This window comes from Anopheles nili, chromosome 2, assembly GCF_943737925.1.
Source record: "Anopheles nili chromosome 2, idAnoNiliSN_F5_01, whole genome shotgun sequence".
NCBI classification, from domain to species: Eukaryota; Metazoa; Arthropoda; class Insecta; order Diptera; family Culicidae; genus Anopheles; species Anopheles nili.
The window spans coordinates 46,939,135-46,958,631 of NC_071291.1; the positions used below are offsets into that span (position 1 = coordinate 46,939,135).

General features: G+C 38.8%; 1 protein-coding gene across 2 annotated transcripts; it reads left to right on the forward strand.

Annotated features, from left to right (window-relative positions):
• Positions 1–595: 595 nt before the first annotated feature.
• LOC128721892 (EH domain-containing protein 1) lies at positions 596–18,071 on the forward strand. 2 transcript variants are annotated; one of them, XM_053815693.1, is made up of 4 exons: positions 596–2,098; positions 15,417–15,473; positions 16,508–16,678; positions 17,029–18,071. In XM_053815693.1, exons 1-4 carry the CDS (start codon positions 874–876, stop codon positions 17,235–17,237), a joined length of 1,662 nt encoding a protein of 553 aa, XP_053671668.1. In that variant the 5' UTR covers positions 596–873; the 3' UTR covers positions 17,238–18,071. The 2 variants fall into 2 exon arrangements, with proteins under 2 accessions (XP_053671668.1, XP_053671669.1); XM_053815694.1 differs by lacking the exon at positions 15,417–15,473.
• Positions 18,072–19,497: the final 1,426 nt, after the last annotated feature.

Sequence of the window (19,497 nt, forward strand, 5' to 3'; positions counted from 1 at the left end):
TGTTAACGCATAGATTCAGCAAAAATGAATGTAATTTTTAAAAGTTTAATTAGATTTTTTTTTAAATCAAAACATATCGCATCTACATCAAAATGGTTTATTTGGTACGGCATTTCGAATGAATATAGTTTCGAAGGCACGTTAATATAAATACATTTGGCTTCATCCATTCATGCGATGAAACAGATTAAATTAAAGTAATTGTACTTGGTACATTTGCTATTTGTATGTATAGGACACGGACGGTTTGGTGTTACATCCGGAAAATCGAGATGAGCGATCGCAGAACATAATTCATTCCAGTTTGCAGTAAGTTAAAGTTTGAGTAAGTCTTTCGAGCAATTTGTGCTGTACTGCAATACGGCAGCAGCCCTACCGACCGTGCTCTGACAGCTGTTCCTTTGACAGCGGACGCAGTGATGTGTCGGAGTTTCTTTTTTTCTTAAGCAGAAAAGTGGAAATTGCTTTGCTAAGAGAGAACGATAGAACTATCCTGGGTGTATCGTTTGAATAGTGTAAAATCGTACGGTGACACAAAGTGTTACGGAGGATTTCAACCGTCTCAGTATTGCTGTCTTTCGTTTGATTGTTTTGATTTCACCCATCCAGGTTAACGTTTTCGGCAGACCGGTCATAGTGAGGGAAAACATTTCCATCCGCTCACTCATTACTCATAGCTAAAATTATTCCACCGGTTCGGATGACTGTAAAACATCGTGACGAGTTATGAAATAAGGGTGAAGTCTGTGGGGTGCTAGTACAAACGAGCTTGAAATCACGGCACCGGGTACCGTTGAATGATTCACAGCGCGTTACTGTTATTACGGTAGAAAGTGTCTTAAGAAATCGAAGCATCCCCTAGCTGCTAGCGCAATGTTCAGCTGGTTGAAACGGGAAACGAAAACGGAAGAGGTGGTGGAAAATGTGTTGGGTGAGCTGAAAAAAATTTACCGCGGAAAACTGTTGCCCCTGGAGGAGCACTATAATTTCCATGATTTCCACTCGCCGAAGCTGGAGGACTCGGATTTCGATGCGAAACCTATGATTCTGCTGGTCGGCCAGTACTCCACTGGCAAAACCACCTTCATTCGGTATCTGTTGGAGCGCGACTTTCCGGGCATTCGGATTGGTCCGGAACCGACAACGGATCGCTTCATTGCCGTTATGTACGACGACAAGGAAGGAATGATTCCGGGCAATGCGCTCGTGGTTGACCCGAAAAAACAATTCCGTCCCTTGGAAAAGTACGGCAACGCTTTCCTCAACCGTTTCCAATGTTCCCACGTTCCGTCGCCGGTGCTACGTGCGATATCGATCGTCGACACGCCTGGCATACTGTCGGGAGAAAAACAACGAGTGGACAGAGGGTACGATTTCACCGGAGTACTGGAATGGTTCGCAGAGCGTGTGGATCGCATCATTCTTCTGTTCGACGCACACAAGCTGGACATTTCCGACGAGTTCCGGCGCTCGATCGAAGCCCTGCGCGGACACGACGATAAGATTCGTATAGTGCTGAACAAGGCCGACATGATCGATCATCAGCAACTGATGCGCGTATATGGCGCCCTGATGTGGTCTCTCGGCAAGGTGCTGCAAACTCCGGAGGTCGCTAGAGTTTATATAGGATCGTTCTGGGATCAACCATTGCGATACGATGTGAACAGGCGGCTGTTCGAGGACGAGGAGCAGGATCTCTTTCGCGATTTACAATCGCTACCCCGGAACGCGGCCTTGCGTAAGCTGAACGATCTCATCAAACGGGCTCGACTGGCGAAGGTGCATGCTTACCTTATCTCTGAGTTACGGAAGGAAATGCCCCAGATTTTCGGAAAGGATAGCAAGAAAAAAGAGTTGATAAAAAATCTCGGCACCATCTATGATCGTGTGTGCCGCGAACACCAGGTGTCGATCGGTGATCTACCAGATCTCAAGAAAATGCAGGAAGTGCTCGCAAATCAGGACTTCACCAAGTTCCATTCGCTCAAAATGCCGCTGCTAGAAATTGTTGATCGTATGCTTGCCGTCGATATTGCCCGATTGATGAGTATGATTCCGCAGGAAGAGATGCAACTGGTTTCGGAACCGCTTATCAAAGGTACGTGTTTTCGATCACATTTATTCCAGGAACCGACCGAGTTACGCAATCCACTTCACGTTAGGGTATGAAAAATGGGCGTTGTTCGCACACGCAGGGCATGGCGGAGTTCAATCTGCTTTATCTAATCTCGGACATGCTGCCTTCTTGCTGGCTGCTTGTGGCGGATTTCGTTCAATGCTTACGGCATTTTGTCGCCAGGACGAGGGCATCGTTGATGGGAACAGCATGTTGAAACTTCGCCTCCCAAACAAGGCCAATGCGTATGCCTTCACTGATAATGAAAGCAGTGCGGTACTTGTTCGCAGTTTCAAGCCTTCTTTCAAGCGGGGTGTTAGAAAGATAACTCTGCTGCTACTTGGTGAACTATTTAACTCCAGTTCGTTTTAATTTAACCGGTTTTGCTCAATGGCTCAATGGGTTGACAATGCCGATTATGGGAGTCTACTTGCATCGGTGTCATCCAGTTTTTTTTATACAAAAAGCATGACCTTCATTTGTGGTTTTTATATATGGACACGTGCGTTTAAAATCCTCGATGATATAGTGACGTTACGTTCCATTAATTGGAACCGGAAAAGTTAGCTTTTCGATAAACTAATGCTAGAGATTTGAGATTCCATTCATCTAAAAAGCATCATGCTGCCTCTTTTTTAATCCTGCATACAATACGATTTTTGTTTCTTCATCTTGCTTCGTGAATAGGATAACATACGACCCCGTTCAAGTTCAGCCGCTTGCTTTTTCTGCTCCAACTCGAACATAAATTCCATAGCGTAGGTCATTCGTAGAGAAAGATCAATGCTTTTGATGGGTTCTTTTTTTTTTTCGTCGGCTGTGTGATTCATCGTTTGTCATAATTTTCCGCCACGAAATCGTTCCGAGTCATCATTCAATACACTACTCGACTCTATCGCGTGTGCAGTTGTGTGCCGTTTTATCTAATGATTTACTGACTACTAATAGCACGATAACCGGTCACTCGCAGGAAATGTGACGTCACTGGTCCGTCTTCAATATGTGCGCTCGACTTGTTTCGCCAACATCGTCGATTAGAACACTGTTGTTAATTTCAAACTGGCATAAATGCCGGCAGAGTCCGATCGTTGGATCACAATTAGCATTGTGTGGCGACTCTATAGCACAGTATTGTGCGTGGTTGCTCTGTTTGTCGGTTAACTTTTGCCACGTTGGAAAGATCATTTGCTTGTTATGTTTTGTTTCATTTGTGAATGCGGATGGCACACTGCATCAATAGGAGCGTCTGTCTGCAGATCATCCGCACATATTTTTTTTCTTGTTGAAATGCACTTGTTATTCATCATTGATCGGTGGTGGATGTACGATGGTCTTGTAAATCAACGGATGGTGTTTACAGATCGAAGGAGAGCTTCTGTGTAACCCAGGGAATATGCCCACTTGGAAGTTACCCACGGTCGATAGAAACTTAAAATTAATTGAAGACATTTGTTAGTCGCACGAATTGTGTATAAATGCTTGGCCAGTTAGGCCCTGTCTACGCCTATTTTTCAAGCTAATATCCGTGAATGGCCCGTTGAGCCCTCGTTTTTCAAATTTTTTGGTGATTTCATGTCCCCCAAAAACATGACGTTACGTTAGATACGTGTTGGTTAAATGCCTCGTGATGAGTATATATATAATTATTAACTAATATATCGACAGATAGTTTGCAAGACAAATTTATAATTATACTTTCCGTAACTATGGTTATACTTTCCGTGGTTAAGGTTAAACATTTGAATTCTTACCAATCAAATATATCTACAATATCTCTATCATTCAAATGTAGCAACAATTTGATAAGACGTTTTTCATTTAAATGCAATTGCAATTGTTTTCCTAACTATTATATGTTTTTCCGACGTCATTGAAAGTAATTTGAACAAATACATACACTTTTTACAATTCCGTCGATGAATTGAGGTTGTGGAGTGTTACTGTTGGCCACGGGTTAATAGAAGCTAGGAGGCTTTTCTGGTATCGAATCATGATATAGCATAGTCAAAGATGAAGAAGAATTAAAAGTAATTAATAGTTACAAATATTCTAAATGCGTTTAATAACATTTTACATAAATATATATATTTTACATATATTTACATTACATAATATATTTTACATAAATATAATATAAATATAGCAATAAATTGATGACATTTAGATTTGGTGTTGAGGAAAAAATATCTGGCAATGAGTACATCATATGATTTTTGTTATGTGATGAAATATGTTTTATATTAATAATCGGCGTGTTTTATAAAAACCCTAAGCTGTGTTTAATTAGTATTCATGTATAATATATCATATTTAAGCTTTTGAATGTAACGAGCTTCGAATGCTTTAAATATTGTTTGATATTACTAGTTTTATAGCGCATCGAAACATAGCATAATATTAATAGATGCATGTATACCGCTAATGATTATACTTGCAAAATTTTTGGTTAATAAAAACATAATTTTCAACAGGTTTGAAAGATTGAGATTTAATAATTTTGATTAATTCATGGTTACCGATTGGCTAACGCGCATTTTTAGGTCGGTTACTCGTTGAAATGTTTTGCTTGTAGCTTCGTATCCAAGATCTTCAGTCGAGTAAGGGCTAAATAGATTGTAAAAAATACAGCTTTAAAGAAACAGTGGGAGTTAGTTGTGTTGAACTATTTTTTATACTTTTTGACAATAGTACGAAAAATCTCACACAAAATCTGGCACAAAAAACAATACCGGACGATTCTAAATTCAAAGTTCTTCAATTATTTCAATTGATCTTCGTTGTTGCTTTGAAAATTAGACAACATATTTATTGATAAAATTAGTAGATGACTCAAATTAACAAACTGAGTAAAACGATGTTTTATAAATGCTCGTTAGCAGTTCTTAAAATCAATCCAATCTTTTTCATAACATTTATATAAATTTATACAGGACCATTGCATTACGTTTGAGTCGATGAAGCGAGTCATACATTTGAATTTCATGATATTGTATGAAGATGATATTTTCGCTATACACTTGAAAAGAATGACAGATAACACATGATAGGATGCGTTATATGTCTTTCACATTTGAGAGATAAAGAACCGTTCAGTTGCCGAATCTCGATGAAGCCGTTATTCATTTTCCAGGCAAAACACCGTTTGAATGATAAAGTAAATGTTCCCTAATTGTTATAATAATATAATCGCCTCACACCCTTTGCTGATACCAGTCTTTGTGTTTTACGCAAAGAATTTCCGTGACAAACGTTCATTCTTCTCTAACTCAAACGTGCCGGTAAAGTTTTGTCATATTCAAAATAGCGTGTGCGAACCTGCGTGTCTAAGATATTTGTTCTCCAACTGAGCTGAGGCAAAGGCCTACTGCAAGTTAGGCATCGCGTTGGCACGAGCCGTTGTTCTTTGACCACACACATTATTGTCTTCTGTGAGTTGATGACATCTTGGTATTACAAGTAAATTTTGGGGTGTTTGGTGAAGGAAAAATGTATGGATTTTAATCACAAAAAAAAACAATTTAACATGTTAGTATAGTATGATGGACTATGATAATAACTTTGGCGGTTAAAGTACCGTGGAAAAGTAATTGAAGCAGTTTGAATCACTTCATATCGAGCTTGCAGCCAATCTATTTTAAACATGGATTTATCAATGGCTGCAAAGATTGTGTGACGAATCAAGTACTCTTTCAAGTAGTGACGTCTTTTATATGCTGATCCTAGCAGAGTGCGTCACGGATGTTACATATTTTAACGTTAGCGAAATGTGTGCTCACTCTCAGTAAACTTTCTCAAGTGTAGAACAAATTGCATCATCAAGCCCTACAGAAGGGTCTGTGTGATGATGTATGGCAAATAACAAGCCCGTACCACCTGAGTGAGATGATAAGATCGTGCCAATGGCACAATGTGCTGAACGCGTGTTTTCCGATAAATTTTTTTTGCTATTCGATTATCGTCCATCGATTCGAACTTTTCATCGCTTGAAAATGTCCCTCAGGGCGGTTAGCTCACACCTGTAGCATCCGTTAACTATTTTGTGCTTCGTGAGGAATATGAAGCAAATATTGAACTTGTAAAAATACACCATGTTGCCATGACGTACCCATTGGGTTGTGATGAAATGAATCAGAGAGTTTCACAATCTTCTCAAATTATTATTTTATAATGTTAAATAAAATTTTTGCATATAAAAAATACTATCTGTAGAGGAAAATTTTAATTTTTTATTAATACAAGTTGTTTGAAGAAAAAAAAAAGAATTTTTAAATGTTGTTACAAAACTGATAAAAGATATTGGATATACTAAATAAAAGCGTAGATATTACAAAATGTTTTGCAAGTTAAAATTTCAATTCAAATATCTCCTCATTGCTGCGTTCGTCAACGTGATAGAACTTGTTTTGATCCGATTCAATATCACCGACTAACGATATGGAAGAGGTAAACCGGCTAAATAAACATAAAAATAACGTATCAAAAAGTATCAAATACATCAAACGTGCTGAAGACATATTTTGGGTTGAGAGGGATAAAATAACAAGAAAGGAAGACTTCGTCAGTTTGTGGCTGTAAATGGCAATCTGCAGTATTTGTGTTTTTCATCTCCTGTTTGGTTTCTTGTCGTCGTTTTGATTCTTTACGTAATAATGTACGTGATGAGCAACGCACTTGTTGCCCAATTCAATTGGATACATTTTCAGTTGATATGTTGTAAAAATATACCGTTTTGTTTCATGAAAATTGTAATCCGTAATTATTTGAATTTAACTTACCAAAACGCACTTTTTTATTGCTTATATTATAATTACAACATATTTACAATATTTTGTTCATATAACTGGAAGTATTTTAAAAAATAAAATATTATATATAATATTGAGTTTATCAGGTTGTTTTCATAAAAACACTGAACAATCAGATTATTTTTGGAATTATATTTCATTGCAATAATATCCCAATGGAGGCGTTGATGTAAAAAATAATACCAGCCACTAATAGGAACATTTTCCACGCTTTTGCTTCGAACGTGCGGGGGAATTTTGTAAGGAAAAATAATTCGGTCCCGTAGGGAGTTAATTTTATTTTCTTTCATGTCCGCCTCCGTCTGTTCAACTGATCTAAACCTTCGAACAAAGAAGAAACCAATGTCAACCGTCGTTATGATATCTTATCGAGCCTTCGGGTGCTCCCTTTTACTGGACAAGGACGGTTTCTTAGGAGCTGGCATCATGGACTATTGGAAGGATATGCTGACAAGGGATACTTATTCCCTTTTTTCCGTTCATTGCCATGTCGTACCTTTTTCAATTGCCGCCATTTTCCATTTCTATGCGTCATGGCCCATGACTTCGAGACACCGTCGTTTGATTTCTATGATGGAGAGTGACGAATACTTTTGAAAAAAGTTCACTCCATATCTTCCTGTATTTCTCATCAGATCTGAGTTGCTGTACCGTTGTGGGACATATTAAGTGATGCGTAAATTTCATCGCTACACGTTTTAATGCTAAAAAAGTATCCGTGCATGTGGAGAAAACGAAAACGTGTGATATAACAAGATGACAAAAAAAAACAACGTACTAGTGGACATAGTGGGTGATATTTATTTTTTGCGTTGTGCTATTAACTTTTGACGGCTATGTTAGGCTCATACTAATTTAAAACGGTTGGATTTTTGAATTCTCTTGGGTTAATAATAATTCGGCTTTCAGATCCCAAGGGACAGTTACGAGGGATCTTTATTAAACAAAACAAAAAATGAATGAGTCTGAGTTTTCTATGCCTTTTAATATTATAAAAACCTTTTCTATTTTGTGGTAATAGCATTTGTTTTCGTCATTGATTTTCTGTTTTTAATTTTTTCATACTTTTACTAAGCCAGCGTTTTTGTGGAAAATATTTCATGTGAAATTATTTCTACCACATCTACATCTACCTCAACTCTTCTTTACTCTTCTATTTGTTTATTATATTCTCTTCTATCATATATCTTACTTTTATATTTCTTTATACGGTTTTCTCATGCAATATGTGGTATATATTTTTGCCTTTAAATTATGAAATCGTAACGAGGCTCGATTTTACTCACAAAATTATCTCGTGGGCTGGACTTTTCCGATCCCCGTTGTAGAATATGATATTTCAGTATTTCATTACATCATATGTTCCCGCATTACATCATATTTGACATACACGCATCGTTTTGCCTGTGACCGTGGCTCAACATACGATGTTTTGTATTTTATGACGAATTGGACAAACTTATATAAGATATTTTTTATAAATAAATACAGCTTATGTAAGATGCGTTTACCTTTTTCTGCAGTGGGATAGGACAGGTATAGAGAGACACGACGTACTCTTCGTATTGTGTTTTATTTAGCAGTAGTAGTGGTTGTCAATCCCTTTAAAAGAGGCAATGTCAGCTCCATACTAAAAGTAAATTGTAACAAATTGTAAATGATGAGCGATGTAATAAATGTCATAAAAAGTGTTAATATTGATCTGTCTGTTCCAAAAGAATAATAGCTCTACTCTATTATTATCATTATTATCATTATCGAAACTTGATAAAACGCACGAATAATCTGTATTGTGTGGGATGCGTCAAGATAGGAAGATTCGAAACATCGTACTATGGCTAATTATCTTTTCCTGGGTTTTATACTTTTTTCCCGAGGTACATTATTCGAAACTAAAAATTTCACAACAATAATTCATCACAGTACAAAACATGTCATTCCTATTGTGTTAAGGTTAAGATATTATGTAAACCAGAATCAATGTAATCTTCACATTTGTATAAACAAATTAATTTATGAAATATAGATACTACTACTATGGCTAATTAGAAGCATCCATCAGTAAAGTCGTTAACTTTTGCAACTACACTGGCAGTGTAATTCGATTGTAGTTAAATCTACATAGGTAAAATAGAAGAATATGTCTTCGTGAAAGAGAACCCATTTGTGTAGATGCTAGAATTGTACTCGTGGTGGAAACATCATTGCATAATGGCGTCGCTGCTGAAGAAGGACTTATGCTACCGCCATCGTTCCAGATCGGATGCCACATGTTCGCGCATAAAATTTGTCCCACACAGTGTGAGGCTGTCATCCGTGGCAAAGTTCCCTTGTTTGCAGCATGCCCATGTAAAGTGTATTGCTTCCAGGGCATGTACTCCTCTCACTCCTGGCGCTACTTGCTTTCGCTGTCATGCACCTGCTTTCTTGTGGATTTTTGTTGTCTTTGCCCGGGCGAAAGAAGCGAAAGAATGGGTATCATGGAGAGTGTTTGTCTTAAATTACATACACACTCCACATTAGCGCAATGGTTCCAGGATGCGGAAGTGTCGGTCGGAAGCACGGTTGTTGTGGGGTATGGTAGCAGAAGCACGCCAGGCGAGAGGAGAAGAGTTGTCCCCGTGACTTGTGCTAGAATTAATGGTAATGAGGCTGATAGGGCGAGAAGCGTCGCCAGCCGCCAGCGAGTAGCAAACAGTTTGCATGCACCAGTTCCAGATACGGTTTTTCCATTTTATCCCCATCGTAGCGTCGGAAGTGGAAGGACCGGTTTTGTGGTATTAATTATTCAGTACGATGTACCCGCATCGGCATGTTTTTTTTTATTCATTCTATTTCCACATAATATTTCATTACTTTTCCGCTTTTGTTTCCCAGCCATGCAGTTTCAGTGCCACATTTTCTCGTAGCTAAACCTTCTAACCACGTTCGCCCGTCTAGCGTCCCAAAGGAGGAGAAAGTTCATTCGCGTACGATGGAAGGCTAGCAAAAGAGAGTAGAAAGCTAAAATTTTGGGCATCCTCAAAAGCTTGCAAATGCACAACGTCCAAGGGCCCGTCATCGGCAGGGGGGTAATTTTTCAATTTTCTCCATCAACGAGCTGCCTGCTGCTACCTACCATAATGCTATCCGGTAGATATGCTGCTTGCATGCTGATGAAGTTTGACCGTTGGACGAATCTCCTGGTACTGTCTGTGATAGCCTGAAACCTTGCATCATGATGGGGCCGGCTAAGGCAAACAGCTCTCACACACACTCTCAGTGCAACCGTGCTAAGCGAACATTTATGTCGTATTGTGTGCCCGTAACCAAGCTATGCGAATATTGTTTTAGCGGTCATCTGCTCTAGTTTTTTGGCAGAGGCCGAGCCCCCTAGAGCTACCAGGGGAGAAAGGTGGCAACGTTTTTGTTTTGCAAAGACTCGCTACGTAGTTAGGATGGGAACGCTACATGCTGGAACGATATGCTCACTTTTTTCGTTCTTTTTAGAGTTGACCTGAATTTGTCCCTTGTGAAGCCTCCACACTACTATCTCGTTAATCTCGGAGGAATACATTTGGCTCGAACGCCCACACAATCCTTGCTCGATTGGAGGTCGTGGCATGCATGTTCCGTTTGTTTACTGCAGACAGATGCAAACCATCCTTCATCTATTTTGCGACGTGCGAATTCCTTTGGCGCTTCGTTTGGCGCTCTAGGGGCAAGAAAGGCGTCTGTCTGTCTGCCTGTCTGTCTGTCTGTACGTCTGATTGTGTACTGTTCTTAGCAAATGTTCGCAAGTCCACCTACGGCAAGTCGACGAGTTGGTGTGTGGTTAGATTCATACGTGACTAGTTGTTTGTTGACTCGCAGTTTGGCTTCAGGTCAGTGTGTGTAACTCATAGCGCAAAACTATGTAGTGTACGCCAACAGAGAGGAATATTCTGGCAAAGATAAGGAAACATTTTTTTGCTATAGGAATTTTATATCTGAAGAATTTGAGAAATTTAGAGCAAAGAGCTTAAATTTCATGTTAAAGAATTGAGAGACGTTGTAGCTTGCATGAGGATCGGCTCGATTTGCTGAAGCTGTATGCATCGTAGTTGCACAGTTTTTGCTGATCAATTAGCAATAACGTTAATTTACTATGAGTTACCATTGTTTTTATTTAAATGAATAATGAATGAAAATGAATCTTTATTAAATTGATCCATCTGATATTAAATTGATGAATTGATGGTTAAACAGTTAAATTTTATATTGCCTGTTTCAGTTTCAAACAAGAAAACGCTTTTTGTCAGTTTGATTGTGATTGATTGACTCGTTTCGTGTACTCGTATCATTTGTAACATGGTATTTTTCAATTTGTTGTGTTGTGTTACACTTGATTTTGGCATTGTAAGATAACGAATGAAGATGGTCATGATAGACGGCCAATTAAAGAGAACATTTTTTTACTTAATACTAATATTTTGTTTTTAGAGTCATTAATAAATATAATTAATATTGTTGTTGATTGGGATTGAATATTGTTATAAACTAACTTTGTAACATATATAAATAGCCTGTAGTTATGCTTTGTCTGCTTTAACTCGACAATATTAGATATTTAACCTTTACTTTTTTTAGTTGTGTGCACTTAACTTATCAACCTCTAAGCTAAAACCAATCCAGACGGAACCTGGTTAAGCTGCTCTAATGTCGAACAGTAGACAGAACGTCTAAAACGTCGTGCGATGCGCTTTTGATATAAGTAGACCTTCACTCGCATGTTCTCGTTGATCGCGTTGAGAAAGAGTATTTTTGTGACAAAAGAAGACAAGTAAAACAGCTATGCAAATGAGCATACCAATGAGTAACAGCACGATGTAGCAAGAAGAATAAATACGCTACGCTGTAGCACCAGCCTGAATCCGGGAGACGACATTCCTTCCTTTTTTGGAATCGTCAGCGAACCCGTACAATGAAAATAGTCTAAAATGGCTGGGAAAACACGCAGTATCGATGAAAGATGAACAAACGAGTGACTTTACTTTGCGAAACGCTGCATGCACGTGATTGATTGGCAATTTTCAGATGGGGCGTCCCTTTCTTGTATACCCCCCGGGAACCTTCACATTTAAAGGCGTTACAGAACACTGCTGCTAGTCGTAGAGGATGGATGTTTTCTGCTTCCGAAAAGCCAAACAGTGTATTGTGTCTTCCTTCACGTTTGTGTACGTTTAAGTAATGAAAAATATACTGAAGCGATGTGCTTTGTCAAGCATTCCCTTACATACTGCCCTCATACTGAGCTATTTGGTGAAATAAAGTGGAAAAAATCCCGCACCGAAATTAACATTCGGTGGCATTACAATACGAAGGTGCGAAAAAACTTGTCCTCAATGTTCTTCCTTCTTGAGAGATCTTTTACGCAGGGACGCATTTTAGAGGATATGATTTAAGATATATCATTCAGCCACGATTGCTTAATGTAAACGGTTAGGTCAGGTCGAACACCGCAACACTACTTAAACTAATAACCATGCAATGCGTGGAACCAAGGCACATTCAGACAGACGCATTGCTTCAAGTAGAATGTTTTATCATCACTGTGGTACGAAAGATAACAATGCTGATTTGGCTTGCATATTTTATGATATTTGTTTTTTTTGCTTGCATACCATCAGATGCTTTTCATACCATGTGTTGTTAATAATTCAAAACATGATTTTCAACGATAGCGGTGCGGACGTGTGCTGTCAGGAGCGGTATACTAAATCGTACGTAGCGACACACGTGAATGATTGAGCCTCCGAGGGACATTACTCACTTTGCAATGGTGTCAATTTTACGGTTAATCTTTGTGAAAATATATTAGCATACCGTGGATGTTTCCATCGGCCATTAGTTGCTTTAATGCTACACTGTTTTTATGGTTGCAATTTAATTTATCGTACTGTATTTTAAGACAGTACTTCGGCTGCAAAATGTTCGAAATTTCAGTGTTAAAGATATTTAATATAGGTATCCAGTTGTTGAATTCTTTTCATACGTATTCAATGTGCTGATGATGTGTTGTGCTACAGATGTATTTATATTTTCGTTCCGTGTTTGATGTTGTTGCAATATACCTTGCCTTGGTGGCAATAGACTCCATTTGAAGTGATCGTACCACCATCGTGGTATTTTTGAAACGTTGTATAGCTACCCCCATTAAGCTAATGGGTTGGTTGTTGCGTAGTTTGTTGTGTTATTTTCTTCGCGTATTTAAAGGTTGATTTGCGATACAATAATGCTTCACAATTTAATCTTTCGTGTCGCTTTCCGGTTCTAGAAAGTTTGACCGGTTTTGATGGACGATTTTAGAAGCACAGTATAAAGCACGGTTGATGCTACAATGTTAAGTTAGTTTTGAAATAATTTTTGCAGCCAATATTGTGTTGATAAATTGAACAGTTGTTCAAACATTTAACTAAACTATGTGTTTAAAATCAGTTCAATGTTGAATGGATAACATGTGTTTCTAATTTTTACGAACAATATTGAATTTCCAAACTAAAGTACTATATTCACCACTGAGCATTTAGAACATAAATTGATATTCATATGTATTACATTTTTATGAAATTCAATAAAGCATGAATTACTTTTACTCGCAAATGTTGTTTACAATACTATTTGACAAAATATAATACATCAGTAATCAAATACAAGATAGCCGCCTGTTCCTTTCCTATCTTAAGTTGGTGTGCATTGATTAGTGACAAACGAATATTGGTTTTGGTGTGATATATCGTTGCTTGATGTGCTATAAATTTGAGAAGGACTTATTTCTGATGTTTGCATATGATCGTTGTTTGGCGTTTTCCATCTCTATGTATATAGTTCTTCGTAAATAAATATATACATGCATATCTCATAACGATCAAACTTGATGTGTTGTGTAATAACAGCTATAGCAGTTATGTCCCATAACACTGAAGTGCTTGTAATTGCTTTCTTGTGCGAATGTGCGATAAACGTACGTGTGCGAATTCGACAATCTAAGACCGATTACGTATTGGTAATCATTTCGACCAAACTGAACAGAGATAAGTCGTTAAAGGCGCAAACAGAATAGTAATGGTTTCTACAATTGGAGGCCATCTATCGCGAGCAGCATTGCCCCGCACTTGGAAAGCTATTTGGTCCAGAAAGGCTCGTTCGTGTAAGATGTGTGTTTTATGGTTTCCGTTTCTTCGGGAACATTTTATGATCGATGGTGGTGTACACCTCTTCAGCAAGGATATGAATCTGAGTTTAAGTATTTCAGCGTTATAGAGCCGTGGTCTTGTCATTATCGTTTATAGTTTTAAGACGCATTATATTTATTCAGGTGTATACTGAACAATCTTAATCGTTCACACACTCCCGTGCGTCGTCATATTTTATTTTGATGTAATCTAGCAATGAAGATACCCATGTGTGTCGACATGTTTAGGGGACATGAGTTCTAAACATATTTGGCATCTAATTTTTAGTGTTCAATATTTTCTACAGTTATGCTTATCGTTGCAGGACATCCTTTAAATGTGAATTTTTATGTTGCTGTCAAAATGCCACTTGTTTGCGAAACTAAATTCTCTTCTACCATTCCATGTCAACTTCCAATGGCTGATTATAGTACACATAAACAATGTTTTTCTTCAGAGTATCAATTTATTTTCCGCTATTGCTCGGGGCAACATTTGGCAAAATTCCTACAGTATGGCGCAACGAACAATAATTGCCTTTGATCATCTGGTTTGATTGTGGCTTCCCGTCGCTCAAAGACAGTACATTTAAAATCGATTTTTGTCACTGATATACGTAGACGACAGTTGGTGAGCTTTGTGTACCTAGCGTTGTCTTAAGCTTTCTTCACTATCGTTTCGGATTTTACTGAGCAAGCAGCAGGGAATGGACGTGCGTTTGATGTTGTTTTTTAGCTTTTTGCGCATCCTCTCCATATCGTTTGTTGTTGTTTTTAAGATATGCCATCATTTTCGCAAAGCACAAATAGATAGGCTGACTGATATACACTGGAAAGCAAAGAAGTCTATTAAACGGATTTGTTTTTATTTTTTCAAACAAAAATACATCCTTTTTCAGAGGACGAGAGGAGTTTAGGAAACCAATCTGAAAGGCCAGAGTATGGAGCATTTCGTTATTTTTTGTGTATAACACTTTGTGACCTTCAGATTCTTATATTCCTATCATTCTTCCTTGTTACGGTTAAACCTAGGGAGCTGTAAATTAAATATTAAAGAAAGGCTGCTATTCACCGGAGAAGAAGTTGGTAGTTGAAAGGGACAGGAAAGGGGAGGAAGATGAGTTAGGATAGTAAGGAAGGAGCTTTTCACATTTTTATCGTCCAGAACAAGCTAGCATCATTTTGTAGTCCAAACACTTTTAACAAAATGTACCATTTTTATGCTACAGTAGCATTTGCAGTGTAACAGCATCCGCCAAATTTTCGTAATATATAACTTCTACTAAAACACATTGGTTTCTAGGACAAACTAATGGTCCAACGATGGATGGAAACTTTTTGGGGCATCTATTACTGTCAGGTTTGATTTTTTCTTCTTTTTACCATGTTGACCTAAACTCCATGCTAAATGTATCGCTTCTACATCGACTACCTATCAATGTGTGGGCTTTTGTAAATAAATATTTATGTATCGTTCAATTCATTAGGTATATTGTTTAAGATTTAATCATATGTGAAAAGTAGAAATACTATTATGTTATATATATATATATATATATATATATATATATATATATATATATATATATATATATATATTTATAATGATTTTACATGTATATAACGTAACATTCGGCAAAATAGGTCAATGATGCTGGAAAAACACTCGTAATAATCATTTTGCATTATTTCTATATTTGTACTTCGCTTTGTGCATTTAAGGAGAAACTAACATTCCTTTTTCATGTACTGTGTTGGTTTACTGGTGAAAAAGTTTCGCTTCGTGTGTTTATATGTGTTCTTCGCTTATGGAAAGGAGCAAACAAGCAGCGCATTCATTACACACGTTTATCTGTGGTAGAAAATCATCCTTTTCACTCCGATCATGATGTGCGTGTCCGTAAGGCTTTTTGCGAATGGAAATATGGGCGGGTTTATCTTTGTTTTCCTAAAAATAGTGAACAATAATGTGACGTTTTGTAGCATTTATTTATACTGAAGCAAGAGAAGAGTTGGTGCCGGAATCGAAAGTATTCAAGCTCTTGTTGGGGTGTTCGTGAAATTCACAGTTGTACCAAGATTAAATGTGGCACTATAGACAGAAATCCTTTCAAGCTTGTTAACCGATAGTACTAAATGGGGAATTATAGGGAAAATAAAATAAAAAAGCTTATGATTAGCTTCAAAACATTTACTGTAGGGCGGAATTTTCTTTTTTTTTTCATTTCCGCACTGTCATTGTCTATTGAGTCTCTTGGGAGTATTTAAAATGAATGTGGATCTGACTTTTTTTGGTCTCATTTCTCCGTCGTTTCATGCTTTTTTCAACGGTTATTTGATGCGTGGATCACCTTTTCTGTCTCGGCTCGTTGGATCGTGGTTCGACGTCATCAGGTGGAGCCTTCGATGGCGTGGAAGACGTCGTATCTCCATTTGGCTACCGGAAGGGCGAAGGCATCGATGCCGGGTGTGGTGAGGTGGATTGGATTTGCAATCGCGACCGTCCCCGAACGGATCCCATCTTCGAGACGCTTCAGCCGGTTGATGGAAAGATTTCCGGTGCCGGTAAGTATCATTATCATCTTCAGCATCAACATCTTCGTCAGCCAGCGGTCGTTCCGTTGTTACGGAACGAACAGCTCGCCGCATCCCAATTCCAATCACAATCGGATCCCAGTCACTTGGTTCCCAAATTGTTTTTCTTTGTGTGTGGGTTGCCCTCGTGAATCGATTAATCAATCGATGGTTGGAGTGCCGTTTACTAATGATTTCTGATTTCTGTTTCTCTTTCTTCCCCATCTCTAACGTTAATTTCGTTTCGGAAATGATCTGCTTTTGCCTTGCCGTTGGTGGTTGGTATCGCGCTCGCGTTGTTGCGGTACTTGTGCGTATCTCGCGGATGTTGCCCGCTACAGCGGCGAAATCGGAACTGATCAAATCGAAGCTACCAAACAACGTGCTAAGCAAGATTTGGAAGCTCTCCGACTACGACCAGGACGGCTTCCTGGACATCGAAGAGTTCGCCCTGGCGATGCATTTAATCAACGTCAAAATGGATGGCAATGAGCTTCCGACAGGCTTGCCACCTCATCTGATCCCACCCTCTAAGCGACAGGCGGAATAGGATTATTTATCGCAAGCGCTGGAGCCCGAAAGATACATGCCGAATTGCGTTCCGCTTTATGTGTGTGTGTGTATGTGTGCGAGCTACACTTTTAGCATTTCTAGAACATGGTGGTTAATCTTCTTCATCAGTTTCTCGCACGTCAAATAATGCTGCCAGCCGCTTCAAATATAGCTTTTGTGTTTGGTCAACCAGCAGCAGCAACACCACCCACCACAAGGTTGCCTGACATTCTTTCGAGTGTTTATTCACGCAATCATTCCTTGTGTATCATCTTTTGCTTATCGTTTGACCTTGCCTTTTGCCGATGTGTTAGCGTGCCGTTTGATGATACATCGGTTGCTCTCCTTGTACTACACCACCCGCTATATATATATATATCACCAAGCTTTGCCTCCTGTTGGTGCTTTTTTTTCGGTTTCGGTAACACTTCTCTGTTTCCGCCAACGGAAACGTTGATGAAGGTGCTCAACGCAACGTGGGGAAATTCTCGTGTGCTGTATCATTTTATTTTTGCAGTTTGCTCTTCTTGGATGTATCTGGCGTCCTTGGTAGAAAATAAAGAGCAACGACAACGAGTTTGCTTGGCGATTGTGCATGCCAAGAGCAAAAGCACACAAAAATCCTTTTGCCTTCGTTTTGTAGCGCTTAGGCAACATCACCTGGAGAGGCGTAGGGTGGGCGGTGTAAAGAGAAAACTGATAGATATGCGCATCATTTTGATAGTAATGAGCAAACAATAATAGCAAAACAAAAGAAAAAAAAAACAACCAGAAAAATGAAGCGAGAAAATCATATAAATAGGTGGCGTAGGAGAGCTCCTTGCACAATGGCCTCATTTTTCGTCGTAGATAATAATTTATTATTTATACACTTAGTTAGCGAAGCAAGCGGCAACAAATTTCAGCCAACGACACTGTGTAGCGAGAGAGAAAAAAAAACGAGATAAAGAGAAACGAAAAGAACGAAAAAATAAGCAAAGTCAGAAGAGATGCGCGCAAATCACAAACACGGCGTCGTCGGTCCGCTCGTGTGTAATCGATCCGTTTGTCATGTGAATTTCTGTTTTGATATGGCCCATACCGTTGAGGGCATGTTGATTGTGGTGGGATACTTTGGAAGATGCAATATTAATAGGATGAGCTTTATTTAGTTCCTTTGCTACACGGTAGTGAAGTGCGCACGTAGTAATGCCTGGTGTGATGGCAGTGATCGAAAAAGATTAGAGAAACGTGTAACGCGGTGCAGATGGCAAATGACGCGGAATTGAATTGTCGATATGCAAAATAGTTTAAACAACGACAATATGCTTTATATTTGGGATAACACTAAGGAAAGGTCAAGCGTTAAGTGTTCAGCTCTATCGTTTGGATGAAGTATCTTGAATTTATTGGTGTTGATTTCAGGTGACAGTTTAGGTTGCATTTTTGAATGCGACAGTTCTGAACTATGTAGAAGATTTCCTTTTAATCCATCGAGAATCGAAAAAGAAAGCGAGCTGATCCGCATCGTGTCTCGTTTGGCGGCTGACTGTTTGTCATTGCAAGTGTTTCCTTTTCTCGTGCTCTTTTGACGGATTTTGTAGAATCACTTCATTGGAGTGGTTTGAAGAGCGAAAGCAGCCTGTTGTCGGTATTCAATGCGGCGGTGATTGCCACTGGAGCACATTTTGATTTCAGTTTTCGCAATAGTTTGACAGCGCGGCACACAGCGTCGTTTCGTTTTCTCCCGTCTGTGTATGCGGCCCGCTGGAGGTGCATAATTTATGTGCAAAACTACTGGCCAAGCATCGCGAAGGAGGAATAGTAATGAGAGCTGCTAACGATAGTCATCTGCGGGGTACAATATACTACGAAACGATTCTATCAGCGATTCTGTACGGTACGGTCGGTTGGTCGGTTGGTCGGTCGGTCGGTCAGCTTGACCTCAGTGCTCTCATTGCCACTTTAAATTACTTTGGCATTGAAGGTCTTGTCCGCAGTATTTTCAGCTGCAGGCAGGCACATTCTTCCCCCGCGTTTCATTCGAAAATAAGTGCGAAAAGAATTGAATAATTTATTACTCCAACCGCCGCGTCAACGTCGTCGTCGAGGGCAGTTTTGTTTCATTGTCCGTTTTAAAGGAGAAACAAAAAATGCAAAATTTATTTCGTGTTGTAGCACGAAAAAAAAACAAAATGCACCACAGACCGTGCTTTCTTGCCAATGATTTCGAATCAAAAATGTCGAAAACACAAACGAACAAACCTAGATATTTGGAG